Source organism: Falco peregrinus, chromosome 2, assembly GCF_023634155.1.
Source record: "Falco peregrinus isolate bFalPer1 chromosome 2, bFalPer1.pri, whole genome shotgun sequence".
Classification (NCBI taxonomy): domain Eukaryota; kingdom Metazoa; phylum Chordata; class Aves; order Falconiformes; family Falconidae; genus Falco; species Falco peregrinus.
Window position 1 is genome coordinate 52,402,568 of NC_073722.1, and position 17,281 is coordinate 52,419,848.

At 43.6% G+C, this 17,281-nt stretch overlaps 1 protein-coding gene across 1 annotated transcript; it reads left to right on the top strand.

The window, feature by feature from the left end:
• Window positions 1–12,339: 12,339 nt before the first annotated feature.
• On the top strand, window positions 12,340–15,174 carry DRD5 (dopamine receptor D5). The gene has a single exon (XM_027794793.2). It carries the CDS (start codon window positions 13,106–13,108, stop codon window positions 14,561–14,563), a length of 1,458 nt encoding a protein of 485 aa, XP_027650594.2. The 5' UTR covers window positions 12,340–13,105; the 3' UTR covers window positions 14,564–15,174.
• The last annotated feature ends 2,107 nt before the right edge of the window (window positions 15,175–17,281 follow it).

The window sequence follows — 17,281 nt, forward strand, 5'->3', positions numbered from 1 at the left end:
TGTCTTCATACATGGATGCTGTAAAGCATAGCTGATGCCTCTAGAAATGTGGAGGGCCCTTGACTGAGAGATTTGTAAGTGTGGATTACCAACCGGTAGAACATAATCTCAAATCCCTAGGATATTTAGTTGCCTGAATTCTCGCAGAAAGCAGTGAAAAGTTGTGTGCCTGAATATTGTTAGAATCTGCACCTGTAAGATGGAAAGACTGGAGCAATGATCAGAATACTAAAAAGAAGTGACCAATTATTGGATAACCCTTACTAACTCATTAATGGTCTATTCCTAAGTCTGGTGACTCAAGGGCTGCAAAATTTCTGCCCCCAGTTCCTAAAAGACACCATCTGCCTGAAAGCTGTCATATTTCTGCAGAGGAGAGGTCTGCTTCCAATTCAGGTTTCCACTGCCTTGTCTGCTCTCACGCATCAGATCAAAAATTTTGGCTTTGTACCACTAGATGGCAAACACAGACCATTCCATAAATGACCTGATTCCAGGAGTTCGTTCACATGATAATTAATCTGTTCTGTTTTGTGGTACACACAGCCATAACCCACCTAGGGATTTTTGCTGCCTTCTTTACCTGTTGAAAACCCTAGATCAAGTAAAGCAACTTTCATGTGAAGTCTCAGGTGAAGCCTGAATTAGATGAACCACCAGTGAGGCTGATCATGAGAACTCCTGTGTTGCTGCAGAGCAATTCCAGTTGTTCTATTTTAAGTGTTTTTTGGAAGAGTCGCCATCTGATCACATTGCTGTAATCTCTGCCTTTCTCTAGGGCTGCTTGTCATACTCTTTTACCATATCTCTATTAGTTCTTACATTAATTCTAGACTAACCTTTTCTATCTTTTTCCCTTGAACAGACCAGCTTGATACCACCTACTTCCATGCAAATACTGGCTCTAACCACTTCACTAGATTTGTCTCCCAGACTGGTTCAATTTAAAGTAGAGGAAACAGGGCCATCCAGATAGTCAAATAAAGCTTTAATTTTCCTTCCAAATCAACTTTTGGACCAAGTCTACAGCTAATTCTAGTATCAGAAAAAAATCGTTTCTCTAGGTAAGCCCACAAATCCCGCTTCATCTTTTAAGTGCCTATAAAAGTGGCTAGAGGAAGCCTGTCTCTTATTCCTCTGTTTCTGCGGGATGGGTCTCATGTCTTCAGCTCGAACTGGTTCTCTTTAGCTAATTCCCAGCATTCGTGTTCAACAAAAGCAGAGCTAGCTGATCCCTAGGGCCCAGAAGGGGCCATATGCTCTACTACAAACACGTAGCACACATTTGAAAGTTTCAAAAATAGCCAACATCCTTATTTAGTTATATTTCATCTGCAATCACATAGCCCTTTCTATTTCTTAACATTACTATTGAAATAATTACATTTGCCCACAATATTAAATTGATTTTGAGTGCTGAAATTGAAGTTTATTCAGCAAAGTGTATTAAGGCAGCACTCTGGCAGTGAGCAAATGCTTTAAATGTGCTAATGGGCAGATTTTGTTCTGAGCTGCACTGATGAAACCCTGCTGACTTAAAAGCTCCGTTCCAGGACCAGAGACTTGATTTTGGCCTGAGAAGCTTAAGAGGTTTTCACAACAGGCATTCTCTCAAAAAATATTGTTCCATCCAAATGCAGAATATTTTATAGTCTTAAGTTTAACTACTCTTGAAGCAACGGTGAGTCATGAAGTTCTGAAAATTTTAGAAACAGATTTTTTAGAAACATAGATTTTTGGGCCAGGAACAGTGATCAGATTGTTTAACGTAGTGTGTCCTCTAGCTTTCTGATCAAAGCTAAACCTGGGCTTTCTCAAACAACTGCTTTCAGACTTCTCTTTTTTTTCTCTAGCATATATCAACAACACTAATTTATCACAGGTTTTAAAATACAAGAAATAGCATGAAGTTACCCTGTTTCTGCCTACCTATGTGCTCAAGCATGCGACAGGAGGCAGGAGAGCCAGCTTACCCAAGAGAGTCCATCAGCTGCTCACTGTTACGTTCCTGCAGTGCCTCTAAGGGACAGTTTGTCTACTTTGAGATCTCTTGGGAACACCTTTAAGCCCAATTTAATATTACTTAAAAGAGATATATTTTTTAAGGGTATGTCTTTAGTCAACTCCAAAATGCACTTGATACATAAAGGATTCTGGATTTTTGCTGCATAATCTTAATCAAAAAGCTATTCTCTGATACTCATCATATCCTTCTGTAAGACTCTTCCACTCCCTCTCTTCCTCCCTAAATAATTTTATTTATTCAATAATATATGTTTGGTAGCATTTAAACTCATATATGTACAGGAATAAAGGCTGCTAAGGTGCAAAAAGATTCCTACACACCTCAGGTATTTGCCTGAAGAGTAAAACTTGCATGACCATCGATTTTTCCAAGTGTTTTTTAGTGTCATTAACACTAACTCTGGGATGGAAGAAGTTGGAGGAGTCATGCTTGAGTCTTTCTAAAAGAACTGAATTCCTTTTACTAGTTTTTCTTAATACTTTGAATTTCCTCTTTTAATCACTTTTAAAACAATTTCCAATTTGATAACTTTGGAAATATTCCTGTGCTGTGTGGCCTACTTGTGGTCCACAGACTTTGAGTGGGCTATATCAGTGCAGAGAAGTAGATGGCTCCAGAGAACAGCAGAGAGGGAAATTATCAAAGTAATTTAAGTACATGCTTCTTTCCACTGAGTAGGGAATTTAAGGTCCTTATGAAGGTAATTAGTTCATTTTTTTTTTTTAAAAAGCTGTCTGTTCTATTGAGCAGCATGTAATAAATCCTTCAAAATCTAATCTGTTCTTTCCTAAGTAGGGGCACATAGTATATTTGGCTTGGGTTATTCTGCCTTTTCTGCAAAGGCTCTGGACAAAGCAAGATTTGATTAAAAAGAAAGTGAAAGATTAAGCTGTAGGCTTTGTTGTTCCCTGGAGTTGGTTCTAGCTGAAAATGAAGTGCAAATCTCAATCATTATAATAATGTGACCAGGGTAATTTACTTGTGAATTTGATGACAATGTTTTGTGTAGCCAATATGAGTTTTAATTTAATTTATCACTTAATAAGATTAAGAAATGTTCAGAAATCACATTTGCAAGAGCAAAGGGAAAAAGGCTTTTTTAAAGGGTAGTTATTCAGAGCTTTCTCTAAGGTGTGGTTTCTGGACACTACTAGACTGTGGGTTTACCACTGATGCTTTGCTTTCTTTTTAACAGTTAACACTGCTTCTTTACTTGTATCCGAGTAGGTCTGTGATGGCCCTGTTGAAGTTTTAGTAAGGCAGGTTGGAAAGCAGCCTGGCAAAATGAATGAATGCTACTTTGATGTTATTTATTCTCTATATGACCTGACAGTACACAAAACAAGCTGAATGGAGATAGGAGTTTTGCATGTACTAATGTACAAAGACCCTTAAATGATTTATTTCTGGATCTTGAAAAATGAGTCTGTGGACACCACTGACCATATCTTCTATATGATGTATTAGGAAAAGCAAATGCACACTCATTAAATGCCACCTAAAATCCATGAAATAAAAAATATCCACAAACTTCAAGATTTTAATACAAACACTAATTTTTTTTAATTCTACCTTGCTCTGTCTGATTAGAGATGATGTATGTATAGCTGGCTCAGTGGATCACTTATTCCCTGGGAACTCTTGTCCCCAAGGATTTGGCCTCATTCTGTGCATGCATGAATAAAATGAGATTTGGATTTAAACAGAATTGAAGCAGCTGCAATTGTTAATGACAACCTTAAAAAAAACAGTTTGATCTATTAGCTTTAAGGGATGAATTTGATCTTGAAGCTGATGATAGTGGGAAATCTCACTTTAATGTCAATAGTTAATGTTTAGAGTATTTTTTTCTTTTTTATTAGATGGTGTGTTATGTCTCATTCACTTGGCTGAGGTTTAAAGCAAAACTTGCAATTCTCTATGGCAATGTCTCCTGCCTTCCTCTGCTACTATTCTTCACCTAGAAGAAAACCAAGTTTCAGCCCTATAAATATGTCCCTTGGTAAAATCTTCACCAACACATTTTCTAGTTCTCGCCAGAAGCAAATGGACAACAATTCAGTCCAAAGAACATGTTACCAAATAAAGATGGATGCATTAGGTGAAAATTTGGGAAAGAGCAGGTGAAAGAACAAGAAATGGCAGGGAAACCAGTTGCCATCTCTCTCTCCTTCACTTGCAACAAACACCATTTTTTATCTTTACACGACATTTTCTATCAAAACTTGCACAAGCATTGGGTGCTTCTTGCATATTTTCCAGTAAATATTTGCTTGAATGTCACTGCAACATATCTGGAATTAAAAGCCAGTTTGTGAAAAGCATGCATAGATCCCCAGGGAGCCACATCAGCATTTTAAAATCAAAGCAGATGCAGGAACAGCTCTCATCCACATGTGCTGGTTTTGGCTGGGGTAGAGTTAATTCTCTTCACAGTAGCTAGTATGGGGCTGGTTTGGATTTCTACTGGAAACAGGGTTGATAACACAGGGATGTTTCAGCTACTGCTGAGCAGTGCTGACACAGAGTCAGGGACATTTCTGCTCCTCACGCCACCCCACCAGTGAGCTGAGGGTACACAAGTAATTGGGAGGGGACACAGACAGGACAGATGACCCCAACTGACCAAAGGGGTATTCCACACCGTATGGCATCATACCCAGCATATAAAACTGGGGGAAGAAGAAGGAAGGGGGGAGACGTTTGGAGTGATGGTGTTTGTCTTCCCAGGTAACCATTACCCGTGCTGGAGCCCTGCTCTCCTGGGGATGGCTGAACCTGCCTGCCCATGGGAAGGAGTGAATGAATCCCTTGCTTTGCTTTGCTTGCACGTGTGGCTTTTACTTTACCTATCAAACTGTCTTTATCTCAACTCACAAGTTTTCTCACTTTTACCCTTCCAATTCTTTCCCCAATCCCACCAGGGGGGAGTGAGCAAGCCGCTGCGTGGGGCTGAGCTGCCAGCTGGGGTTAAGCCATGACACCACACAATCAGGATTATCACAGATGTTGTACCTACTTTATTCTAATTTATTCTGCAATCAAATATTTACCAGGCTTAACTGAAGATCAGGATGCTTTTAGAAATGCATGGAAATAATTAGTTAGATATCTAAGGCTAAATCTAAACTTGGTATTTGGTTCAGTCTTGAGTCCATTATCTTCTGAATTTAGTAATTTTATCCCTAACAGGCAATGACCTTTGTAGGAAGGCGGCATCTGACAGCTCTGAGGTAGTAAGCAATAGGTTTGTACCAATGTCTTAATGGTAGCTGGCTACATGAACCCCTTTCCTCGTGTCTCCTCTTGCTCTTTGCCCAGGTATGAGGAGCACTCCCGCAGTGCTCCCCAAGTGGGATTTTCCACCACTGCCTGCTCGAATCAAATAGCTTCATTGCCAAGAAATACTTCAATAAGACGGAACACTAGACATACTTTTGAAAGCATTCTTGAGCTCTTTTCCAGGCATTACAGTATCTTCTCTCCAAACCTGGAAAACCTTCCCAGTTCAGTAAGAGTCCAGAATTCAAACTTCACTGCATTAAGAGGTGACTGTGCCTGCATTTCACGTCAGCTCTGCATGTAGATGTGGCACTGGCACTGAACCCGTGAGCTGTGGCCACCCAGTCCAGGTAAGACCTGCCAAGGGCAAGCCAGCCTGCACACTGCCAAGTGGGACCCTGACACTGAAACAACATAAAGTAGCGGGGCATAATTAATAGATTAAACACCCAAAGAAGGAAACTACCTCATACGCTGTCAAAGCAGAAACAAAACTTTTGTGCAACTATAATTCTCATGATTATCTTTTATGTTTGGATTGAGCTACAGCTAAAAAAAAATAGCCTGTCCCTCTTCAGGCCGCAAATCTTGGTCAATAGTACTAAAAGTAATTGCATTAGCTAGTTATTTTTAACTATAAAGGCCACAGCAGCAACAATAAGTAGTTGCAAATAATTCTAAAATTAAAATTCAGATCCAGAGCTGGGTATCATTATTGCAGGTAATTAATGCAATCAGTACAGCCTACGTGCAACAAACAATTGACAAATATCAGGTAATTTGATCTGCAATATTTTCTTTGATGAAAGCAGGTAGACAATATTACAGTTGATAGTTTCTGCCCTTGGCTTTGTTTTCTGCTCTGACATTTGGGAACCCACTGCTCCCTACAGCAACTCTTTTGGTCTCAGATCAATACACATTCCATGTTTCATGAAGACTGCCCTGTGTACAGCTTCCTCTGCCGAATACTCAAGGCAAAACCAGTCTTTTAACATATTTTGAAAGTTAGTATATATGAGTCTTTTGGTTGACCAAGCCTGCCACAATGATATGCAGAAAATCTCACTGGATAGAGTTATTGGTTTACCAACGCAAGGATCACTGGGGCAAACTGCTGGCTCACGCTGAGTATCGTGGCCACTGCTTAGGTCTCACTGTGACTTTTAACATAAGGCTTTCCTGAGACAGCTGCAGAGCTGTGCCATTCCCCAAATGAACTCCAGGCAGACCAGTTCACCAGGACTGATCAGATCCTGGGTCTGCCCCATACGATGCTGTTGAGGTCCGTCTCCTTCCTTTTTAAAGGTGTTTTTTGTTCCAAGGCTGCACACTGCGCCAGTCCACTGTGGTTATGACTTTTTGCAGAATTTGGGGTATTTGCCTTGATTTATTGGAGCACATGCTTTTTGATCTCTGTGTCCCCGCCTTTGATTTGCAGTGTGTCAGCCAGAAGAATGGGGGTCATAAAGGCATTACAGGGTAATCTCTGCACTTGAAAATGTGCGTATTTCTTCTCTGACCCTCCTTATGTGTATTGGAGAAGGAGAAACCAAGAGGATGACAAATCTAAACACACTGTAGGATGAAATGCTGCTGCTCAGCATGCAGAAGGCCACTCACAATACAGAATAAATAGCTGTTGCTGTCTCACAGATGAACAGAAGAATACACTTCAGTTTTTCTTTGTCGGCTCCAGTACAACTCTTGTGTCAGCAGACTGATGTCTTCATCAGCTGTTCCTCTGTGTTTCTTAACTAGCACTAACAGTCCTATGGATTATTGCAATAGGTATTTAATACAGAACTTTCTAATCCCTGTTGCTGATATTCTGCTATGGAGATGAATGAGACCTGTTGATTCTAAAGGAACATTTTATTTGAAGTCTTACTTAAGGCAAAAAAAAGAGCAGAACTAAGTAAGAGCAGTAATTTACTGCTTGTTATCTCAAAGTGACAAAGTTGCTCATTTGTACCACTAGTGTTTAAAAATTTGAAACTGGAATTCTCCCTCAAAAATCCTGAACTACAAAATCTAGCCCTGGTCCTATACAATTCTTAAAAATACAGATCAAAAAACCTATCAGCTCTAACTGTTGACACATTTGTAAAATTACCTTGCATTGTAGTTTTCTGTTAAGCATTTGCAACAGGCTATCCTGCAAGGATACAGCTGTCGCACAGTGCCAGCGAACAGCCGAGGTTTCAGGGTCCCTCCTCCCAACCCCATTCTCTTCCATCCCGCAGCTGCCTTTTGGGAGAAGGGAAGCGTAACGATGAGTTACTGTCCAACTCAATGAGACATCATCTGTGTTCCTTGAGAGGCTGAGACCCAGCCACTGACTTTTGTCTTCTGAGCCCTCTTCTTCTATCAGACTTAAAAGACTTCACAACAGCATCTGTTTTTATTACAGAAATTACTGTTTGTTTGATTCTATGAAGGATTTAGTTTTCCTATGCATTTTGTGGAACACAATCTCACACTACGGTAATAGACAGGGTAAAATCCCAAGATAAATGATGTTGACTGCAAGTGTTCAAATAAAAATTATTAACTAATAAAGACTGTAATTTATACATTCAATATAAAATTCATAGGTCCTGTTAATATACCGTGGGTTAGAGAAACAGAGAAATCGAAACACCGAAAAGAAATTTGTTTTCAAATTACTCCATAGGGCAAATTGTTATACTATTTAAGCCAGAGACAAAATTACAGCAGCTTCTTTGGGAATCAAACCCACCTGATTTTTATTTGGAGTTTAGCAGTATAATTGATAAAAGACAAAATAAAAGTCTTGAAATGTTCAGTATTAGAAAATTAAATCACTTTTTTCATCTTGATAATTTTCTCTGGACAGATGTTCACCTGGGATGTAGCCATGCACCCCCAGACAATATGAATAACATACCCAAATTGTACCATTATATAAACCAGGGTTTGGTGGGGTTTTTTTTCCTTTATCTTGATTCAAATGTCACTGATCTTTAGTAGTTTTCATCATATGAGGTCTTGCTATATTAAAAATAATGATACTAATGTATAGTATATTATTATGAATATCCAACAATATAAGATAATATTTTATAAGATAAAAGCCACAAAATGAACTGATACAATCCACCAGGAAATCATATTCAAAAAAATCCTATTCCCTTTGCTTTTGGTGTTGGCTAGCATTCATCTTTCATCTTTTACCATTGGTTTAAATTGAGTCAGGTTCAGTATGAATAACAAAAATAAACAAAAAAAAAAAAGGAAAATTTGTGAAAATCTCTTCTGGTAGCATTAATTACTTCATGATTTCACCAAGAGAGTGATCAACTGCTGATGTAGAACCATATTGCACTCATTACAGGGAAAAAAGCAACAGAGATACTGGGAGAGCTGTTCAATTCTGTTACACATGGTTAATTAACACTATCCATCACAGTCCCAAGTCAACAAAAAACTTAAATAGATTTTAAGGCCAGAGGGGATAACTGTAACCATCTAAAATTACTTTTCCCACAGTGCAGACTACAGAATGCTGTTCGGTACCATCTGAACCAAGACAGAGCTGGGGGATGAGCTAAGGCACAGAGTCTCAAAGAAATGCATTCAGCCTTGGTTTTCAGACAGCAAATGATGGCAAATCTATTACAACGCAAAATCAATTGCATCAGCCATTAACTATCTTCACTGTTATAAATGTGCACCTTACCTCTACCCTGATTTCTCATAGATTCGTTCAGTTTCTAGCCACTGTAGTTTTTGTGACCTTACCTGAAAAAGCCATCTATTGTCAAGAAAACTTTTCCCCCTGTAGGACATCGCCAGCTGTTTCTAACCCTCCTGATGTCATTCGCTTGGCTAAGGAAGTTTTCCAGACATGATTACTGTAATGCTTTTCTGATCATTTTTCCAATGGCTCATATTTATTTTTATTTGAAACACGAACAGCAGAACTCAACCTAGTCTGCAAGGATTTTTCTGTTGCTGCATACCTCGATGATACCAGTTCTTTCCCTTTCTTCCCCAATGTTTTCACATGGCTCTATATACGCCCCCACCTTTGTCCATCTGTGCAGTAAAGCATTTCAGCTTCAGTGAGTAAAACTGATGGACCTTAAGCATACGTTCAACCATGCTTCTAAATATAGCTCCACTTGAGCATACTTCTACAGCTAGGAACCTATCCAGCTACTTTGCTAAATTGGCTTGATGTACAGTGACTTCCAGCCTCCTCCACCTCTACCGCTACCTCTTCTTGCCTGCTTTAGAGCCTAACCATAATGGGAAGGTTTTGATGGGCTGCTTTTGCAGCCTAAACCTCAGCAGTACATCTGTGTCTATATATTTTAACTTCATTTTGGCATTAATTATTTTTTATGTCTTTACATCAAGTATCTCTTAGATGAGAACATGTGTGAATTTCTGAGTGTTGTCTATTTTTAAAATACCATTCAGCAGAACAGTGGGTCTGTGTGTTTTGAAATGGAAATAGAATATGTGGCAATGAAGGAAAAGAGTGAGTAAAACACGCATTTCTAAAATCAGGAACTGCAGAGATATTTTTTTTCACTCAGAACCATTGCAATAACAGTTAAATTCCATTATTTCCAACCTGCCAGCTGTGAGAGAGAAGTGCAATTTTAACAGGTGAATAAAAAAAAAGAAAAACGAGACAAAGCTCTGAAGGAAAAGCACAAAAGCCATTACAAAGATGATTTCAGGATGAAAAAACCCCACCTCAAATCTCTCAGCAAGTGACAGCTGTGGTTTTAATGGACTATTCTTAAAATGAGATTTATATGCAAACTGCCTACAGAAAGTAAAAAAAGAATGCTAATAATGTATAAAAGTTAAAGGTTTTTATCTCAGGCTCAAAAAATGTTGATGGCAATGCATGGAACATTAAAACGTACCATAAATGTCCCGATTACATGATTGCTGCTCTGACCTGGTGCCACCACGAACAAACTGGTATGAACGCTGCACCAAAGCAGTTGTCTGGTTGCCTGCTCCTGCTCCACCACTTCCCAGCTCACTGGAGTCTACTAGCATGGGGGGTTTAGTCTCATATGCCACCCCATCACAAACCAGTATTTTTTTTTACTACCATTGAAAATCTTCCCTGATCTCTTAATGCATTCCTGTGACTAGAAAGAAAATTTTGAGCATGCATGTAACGTTGGATCAACATTGAAGACTGTATCACCAGTGCACCTCTAGGTACAGGTGCATCTTTGGCTGATGAAACTTGCCCAGCTCAATGATAGATATTTTTCCATAGGAATCTCTGGTGAGCAACTTTGGTTCACACCAGCTGAAATTCAAGAACATTTGCTACAGATGAAATAGGTGGGAGAGGACATTACAGCCTCTAAATTCTGAGTTATGCAGGAGCCAGACAGCCGAATGCAACACTTGGCTGATAAATGAGATACTTTGGGAACTCCTCTCTACTTTGCGTCTGCCTATTGCAGACAGTACTGTAGAAAGCATAGCAAAATTTCATTCTTTAGGTGTCTGACAAGTAAGCTCTGACAATTTTTGTTTCAATGGGTTAAAGCATATTCCCTGGCTGCTTGCACCTCCTCTCTGCCTGACTCCACCACACACAGCAGAGCTGGTAGGAGGTAACATAGCCCTGCACCTCCGCTGCTCCCAGCCACAGCCCTACATCTTCGCTTCCAGCACTGGTGCTGATTCGTACCAAGCCACCAGCACACTCACAGTGCTGCTGAGTTGTGGGCAGGCTATGTTACTATTGGGTTACTATTGTTATTAAGCAGATACCTACACATACGTTTATTTAAATAGCTAATGCATGCTGACTGCATGCATGTAAATACATACATGCATATAGATACCACATTATATATATAGTTTGTGCTGATGTATTCACGTGTGTATGCATACGCCTCTACACTGGTGAAGCAATGAATATAAGCTAAAAGAAGCAAATCAGATCATTGCTTTTTTACATAAAATACTTACATTTCTGGACCAGCATCTTCAACAGGCACGTACACAAGTACTCGTGCAATTTGGTCCTTCGTTTATAGAAATTGTAGGAGGCATTGCTTAGGAAAGCAGAGTTTGTGCAAGCAACACATTGCCTTGCCTCAGCATCACAGCTTTAGTCATGCTGTTTAGAATTCAGTGGTGACAAAACCTAAATTCTCCCTCCAATATTAAATATAACTCTTCTTAAACGTGGAAAAGTAGTGCCAATTTCTTAAGTGAGAGCTGAAGTGAAGCTCCAGTTTCTCCTGTGGCAATTTTAGAAAACTGCCTAAAAGGTTGCATAGTTTATTTATTTATTGCTCTGTATTTAGTAACTCTAACACTTAATCTCCCTTCATGTCAGTGCAGATCCACCAACATATAGCGAGCCTTGTCCTGCCCCATCTGCCCGGAGAAGCAGCTGGAAGGCTCCTGACGAGCGGCTTTCTCAGTGCTTTTAGTGCCAAAGCAGGCTGTTGAGTCAAGAATGGGTTTCATCTCTGTCAATGGTTTTAAGAAGAGTCAAGTTTTGGAGAAACTCAATCTGTAACGCTCTGAATAAAAACCACTAAAGCATGCTCTCTGAAACACAGACATGCTACCCGTGCATGGCAAGCCTAAGAGCCCAGCCCTCACACCTGCACCGCTCAGGGTTGCAACTCGTTTGTAGCTGCGCTGGAGCCCCACGGAGAGGAATGATTCATCCCATAGAAGAGCTGAAAAGACAGAGAATCCGATTTCGTTAGCAGTGCTTCTCGCCTGTAATGCATCTCTGTCGTCCAGCAGAACCCTTTGGAGCAATTCCCCATCTAGGCTGCATTTCCCATCCCTATGGAAAAGCCCAACCCGTCCCGCTCCCCCCCACGACAACTCTCTCCCCGCTGGCCCACACCCAGAGGTCGGGCGAGCTCCGTGCCCGTCCCTAACAGCCCGGGGATGGTAGGGGGGGTGGGGATGGTAGGGGGCGTGGGGGTGGTGGGAAGGTGCATTTCCCCGTTCCCTGCGGTGGGACCGCGCTCTTCCCTCCACCTGCGCGAAGCCCGGTGGCGGCGGAAAAAACCTGCGAGACCCACTCGGTGTCGGGGGGAGGGAGAGCAGCGCCGCAGGGAGGCCGCCCCCGCCGCCCCGTGCCGTCGCGGCCCCCACCAGCCCCGCAGCCTGCCGGCCCGGACGGGGAGTCCCTGGCGGCGGAGCATGCTCAGAGGGCGGCGGGGGCGGGCGGGCGGCCGGGCCGGGGAGGGGGCGGCGGGGAGCCGGGCGCGGGGGTGCCGCTCCGCTGCGCTGGGAACCCCGGCGGGCGCGGGGCGGGCGGAGCCGCCGGGCCGGGCGGGAGCCACCTGGAGCGGCGGGGGCGCGGAGCGGGCGCCTGGAGGAGCGGGCGCGGAGCGGGTACCCCGAGCAGGGTGAGCCCCAGGGAGAGGAGCGCGCTGAGCAGCGGAACGGGGCGGCGGAGCGGGGAGCGCAAGCGGGAGACCGCGGAGCGGGTACCCAGACCGGGCTCCCCGGGACGGAGACCCCGAGCAGGGGCACGCGCCGGGCCGCGGCGGGGGGCGCCGAGCGCGGGGCCGAGGAGCGCGGGACTGGGACCCCGAGCCCCGCGCAGGGGGCGCGCTGAGCGGCGGGGCGCGGAGCCCGCAGCCCGGTACGCGCTGAGCGGCGGAGCGGGGCCGCCGGAGCGGCGGGGCGCGGGGCGTCCGGCAGGGGTGGCGGCGGGGCGGGGGGCAGCGGCCCCATGGGGCGGGGCGGCGCTGGCTGCTCGGCGCGTCCCGGCCGCCGCCGCCCCGCCGCCGGCGGGAGCCGCCAGCCATGCTGCGGGGCGGCCGGAGCCCGCTGCCGGCGGCCGCGAGTCCCTCCGGCGGGGCGCGGGGGGCGGCGGGCGCCCCCGGGGCGGCGCAGGTGGCGGCGGGCAGCTTGCTGGCGCTGCTCATCCTCTGGACGCTCTTTGGGAACGTGCTGGTGTGCGCGGCCATCGTCCGCTACCGGCACCTGAGGAGCAAGGTCACCAACATCTTCATCGTCTCCCTGGCCGTTTCGGACCTGCTAGTGGCTCTGCTAGTCATGCCCTGGAAAGCGGTGGCCGAGGTGGCCGGGTACTGGCCCTTTGGGGCCTTCTGCAATGTCTGGGTGGCCTTCGATATCATGTGCTCCACGGCCTCCATCCTGAACCTGTGCGTGATCAGCGTGGACAGGTACTGGGCTATTTCCAGCCCCTTCCGCTATGAGAGGAAGATGACCCAGCGGCTGGCTCTGGTGATGATTGGTGTGGCATGGACTTTGTCTGTGCTCATCTCCTTCATCCCCGTCCAGCTCAACTGGCACAGAGGTCGGGATGTCGTTGCTGCTGGTGATATTGGAGATGGCTTTGGCACTGGCTGGGCAGCGGCAGGTGCTGTCACCACCTGGGCAGACGATATGAGCACCACATGGGTGGCATTAGCAGCAATGAGACCCTCGGAGGGGACCTCTGGCAGCAATGAGACCCTCGCTGGACACTCGGAGAGCTGTGACTCCAGCCTCAACAGGACTTACGCTATTTCTTCCTCCTTGATCAGTTTTTATATTCCGGTGGCTATCATGATAGTTACCTACACTCGAATCTACCGCATTGCCCAGGTGCAGATACGTCGTATCTCTTCACTGGAGAGGGCAGCTGAACATGCGCAAAGCTGCCGGAGCAACCATGTTGACTGCCACCATCACAAGAGCCTCAAGTCCTCCATCAGGAAAGAAACCAAGGTGTTGAAGACTCTCTCTGTCATCATGGGCGTCTTTGTCTGCTGCTGGTTGCCCTTCTTCATCCTGAACTGCATGGTTCCCTTCTGCGAGAGCCCACCCAGTGACCCCCACGCTGGCCTTCCCTGTGTCAGTGAGACCACCTTTAATATCTTCGTCTGGTTTGGTTGGGCCAACTCCTCTCTCAACCCTATCATCTATGCCTTCAATGCTGACTTTAGAAAGGTCTTCTCCAACCTCCTGGGTTGCGGTCAGTTTTGCTCTAGTACTCCAGTGGAGACTGTTAATATAAGCAATGAGCTTATCTCTTACAACCAGCACACCCTTTTCCATAAGGAGATAGTGACAGCTTATGTTAACATGATCCCAAATGTGGTTGACTGTGAGGAAAATCGCGAGGACCCTTTCGATAGGATGTCCCAGATCTCCCCTGACCACGAGATTGCCACTGACTCGATCTGTGAGCTGGACTGCGAGGGGGAGGTTTCACTAGGCAAAATAACACCTTTCACTCCAAATGGTTTACATTAAATTGCATCCTGCCCTGGTCAGTTCTTCTGGGATAATAAACCAAAATATTAGCACTGAATGGAGAAGCCTGCTTGATTTTATGCTATAGTTTAGTCAGTCACTTCATACTAAAGTCACTTCTATGTGTAGCACTTCGCAGGATGTAGACGCTGTCAGGAGGGAGCTGGCAGCACAAACATTCCACACTTGCCCAGGCTGAGAGAGGGTCAGGCGGTCACGCTGATGAGCTGTGGTGAGGTGTCGTGGTGTAATTACGGTCAGTTTGTGTTCATAACGTGTTTGCAAGCTGAAGGTACCATTGTCAGTGCTAAGTATTACAACTTCTAAAATCAGGGACAGATGTGGCTGGCATAGACATTAAATAGAAAAAAAAATCTGGGCTGTTCATTTGTTCAGATCTTGTGTTTCTTTTTCTCTGTTTTTTTGTTTTGAGGTTTTTTTGGTTGGTTGGTTTGTTTTGGTTTTTTTGAGATAAAAATAGTGAGGTGGTGATTTGGATGATTATTTAAATGTGTGTTTCTGCCAAAACAGTTCATGTGAAATCCTTGTTCTTTTAGGCAGCATTGTTGCCTGTGCTATCCTTGCCATGTTCCCAGATGAATAAATAAAAGTTATATTGATCAAGGGGTTATTATCTTTCATTTATCACCCTGAAAGGTTTACAGCAAGTATTCTAACTTTTAATATTTGTGTTTGAATTATTAGAATGACTGACAGATAAACCCTGTTATTTTAAGAGCAAAATAGCCTGTATAGAAAATACAGTTTTTGACTAAAAGCAAGGCCCATAGGAATGATTGACTTAAATGAACCCTTTTATATGGCTCTGCTTAGAGCTAGTTTTATGCCTGTTTTTCTTTAGTATTGTAACTGATGATATTCCTCTCTGCAGCTAAGAATATCAAGAATCTACTTACAAGCTATTAATACTTTCCACTTAATTCTATACTTGAACTTGCTTTTTAAAGGTACTGTTAATGAGAAGAGTTCAGTGGTAGAATTAGGAACTGAATGTGTCTAAAAAACATTAATTATGTTTGAAAATCATATTAATGATCAGCGTTTCCCAGTGTAGACATTAAAGAACTCATTCAAACCAAGAGAAGAAAAAATGCTGTTGATGTATTTTTTTAGACATTTACTTATTAGCTGGAATTTAAATATAAGTGCTTTAACTTTACAAAAATTCTAAAGCAGTCTTTAAAAATTGTAAAAGAGTGTTTTAATCTCTGTTTCTATTGAAACATTGACATCAAATGGAATATTTTATTTAGAAAGAATTGTGAGCTTTCAGCTCAGAATTCACAAGTGATCTTGTTTCCAAACAAATGATCAAAGGTTGTAAAGCAATACCAATATTTATTTCAAGTTTTGGATCAAAAAAAGGAATATTTGAATTCTTTTACCCTTTAAAAACAGCCGTGCCATGAGCTGAGAGGTTTAAATGGAATGGCAGGGGTGGGTTCGGCAGAACTCCCTCCTGCTGCCTCCCCCGTGCTGCCCATCTGGGGGCTGGCGGCCCCTGTGTGCTCCATGGGGACAGGTGGGATCAGCACTGGGGGGCATGGTTTGGGGGAATTCATTTAACCAGGTGCTGGGATGTATGAATGTTACGGACTTGGTAGAGCACCTTTGGAAGTCAAGCCCTTAATACTGGTTTGGGGATTGCCCTACTTCCTTTTGGGATATGGGGTGGAAGAAACGCAGGAGGCATATGACTGAAATTCCTTCGGTTGCCTCTGCTGCAACCCGGTTTTGTCTGCAAGCAATGTTCTGTCTGTGTACTCTTTGGTAGTAGTTGGTTGTTTCATCATTTTGGATTATCTTTTCAACTGCTTGTTCCTGAAGATTGACATCTACCTGAGCATTTTCTTTGCTGTTGATATGAAATCCCAGTGTAATATCCCTTTACAGCTGTCCTCAGAAAAGGCTGTTGTGACTGTAGCTTAGGGAAGCTTGAAGAACCAAAATCTCATGTGCATAACCAGGTTTAACCTACCGATGGCTTGACATCGAGGGTGAGTATGTTATCGTTCCTCTACTAAAGCAATCGTATGTTGCCAGGAGTGAACCATAGTTCTAGCTCTGCTGATGAAGATAAACTTGCCCAGAATAAAATCAATTTTTTGCCCAAATAAAAATGAACGAAACTGCTTCTGGTGGTGCAGTGATGAATTATCCCAACCAGAATTTGGATTTTTGCATTTTCTAGTTACTACTCAAATTTTGAGGCTAGTACAGCATGTTAAACTTTCTGGATCTGTGCAAAAAGCCTGTGATACCCAGATGCAAGAGGTGCAGGCACCTGGTGCCTATTCCAACTCCAAGGACACCACCTGTATTTTATCCAGTTTTGTCCATACTAAATCAGAAACAGCCCAGGTAACTGGAGAAGAGAAAACATGATCTCTTCCTGAGCAGCTGTGTGCCAGCAGGCTGCACAGTCTGGTGCTCCGTGGTACACCCTGCTCCAGCAGCAGCACAGAGCAGCAGAACAGTTTCAGTAGTAACAGCGAAGAGGGTGTCCCCCCACCTCCCCAAGTAGCATTTCCTCTTCAAAACAATCCCTGTGCTGGTAGTGTGACAGTCCCCTTGGATCTAGTTCCCTGTGGGTATGGTGGAGGTGTAGATGTGTACATGAAGATGCTAGTGCATCCCCTTGACAGGTATTTTTCTCCTCATCGAGGCTTTGCTTGCCTGGGTTTCTGGAATAAGTGT

What these genes read in the sequence shown, in the direction of transcription:
- DRD5 (XM_027794793.2), top strand. Translation starts at nt 13,106, where the DNA reads ATGCTGCGGGGCGGCCGGAGCCCGCTGCCGGCGGCCGCGAGTCCCTCC.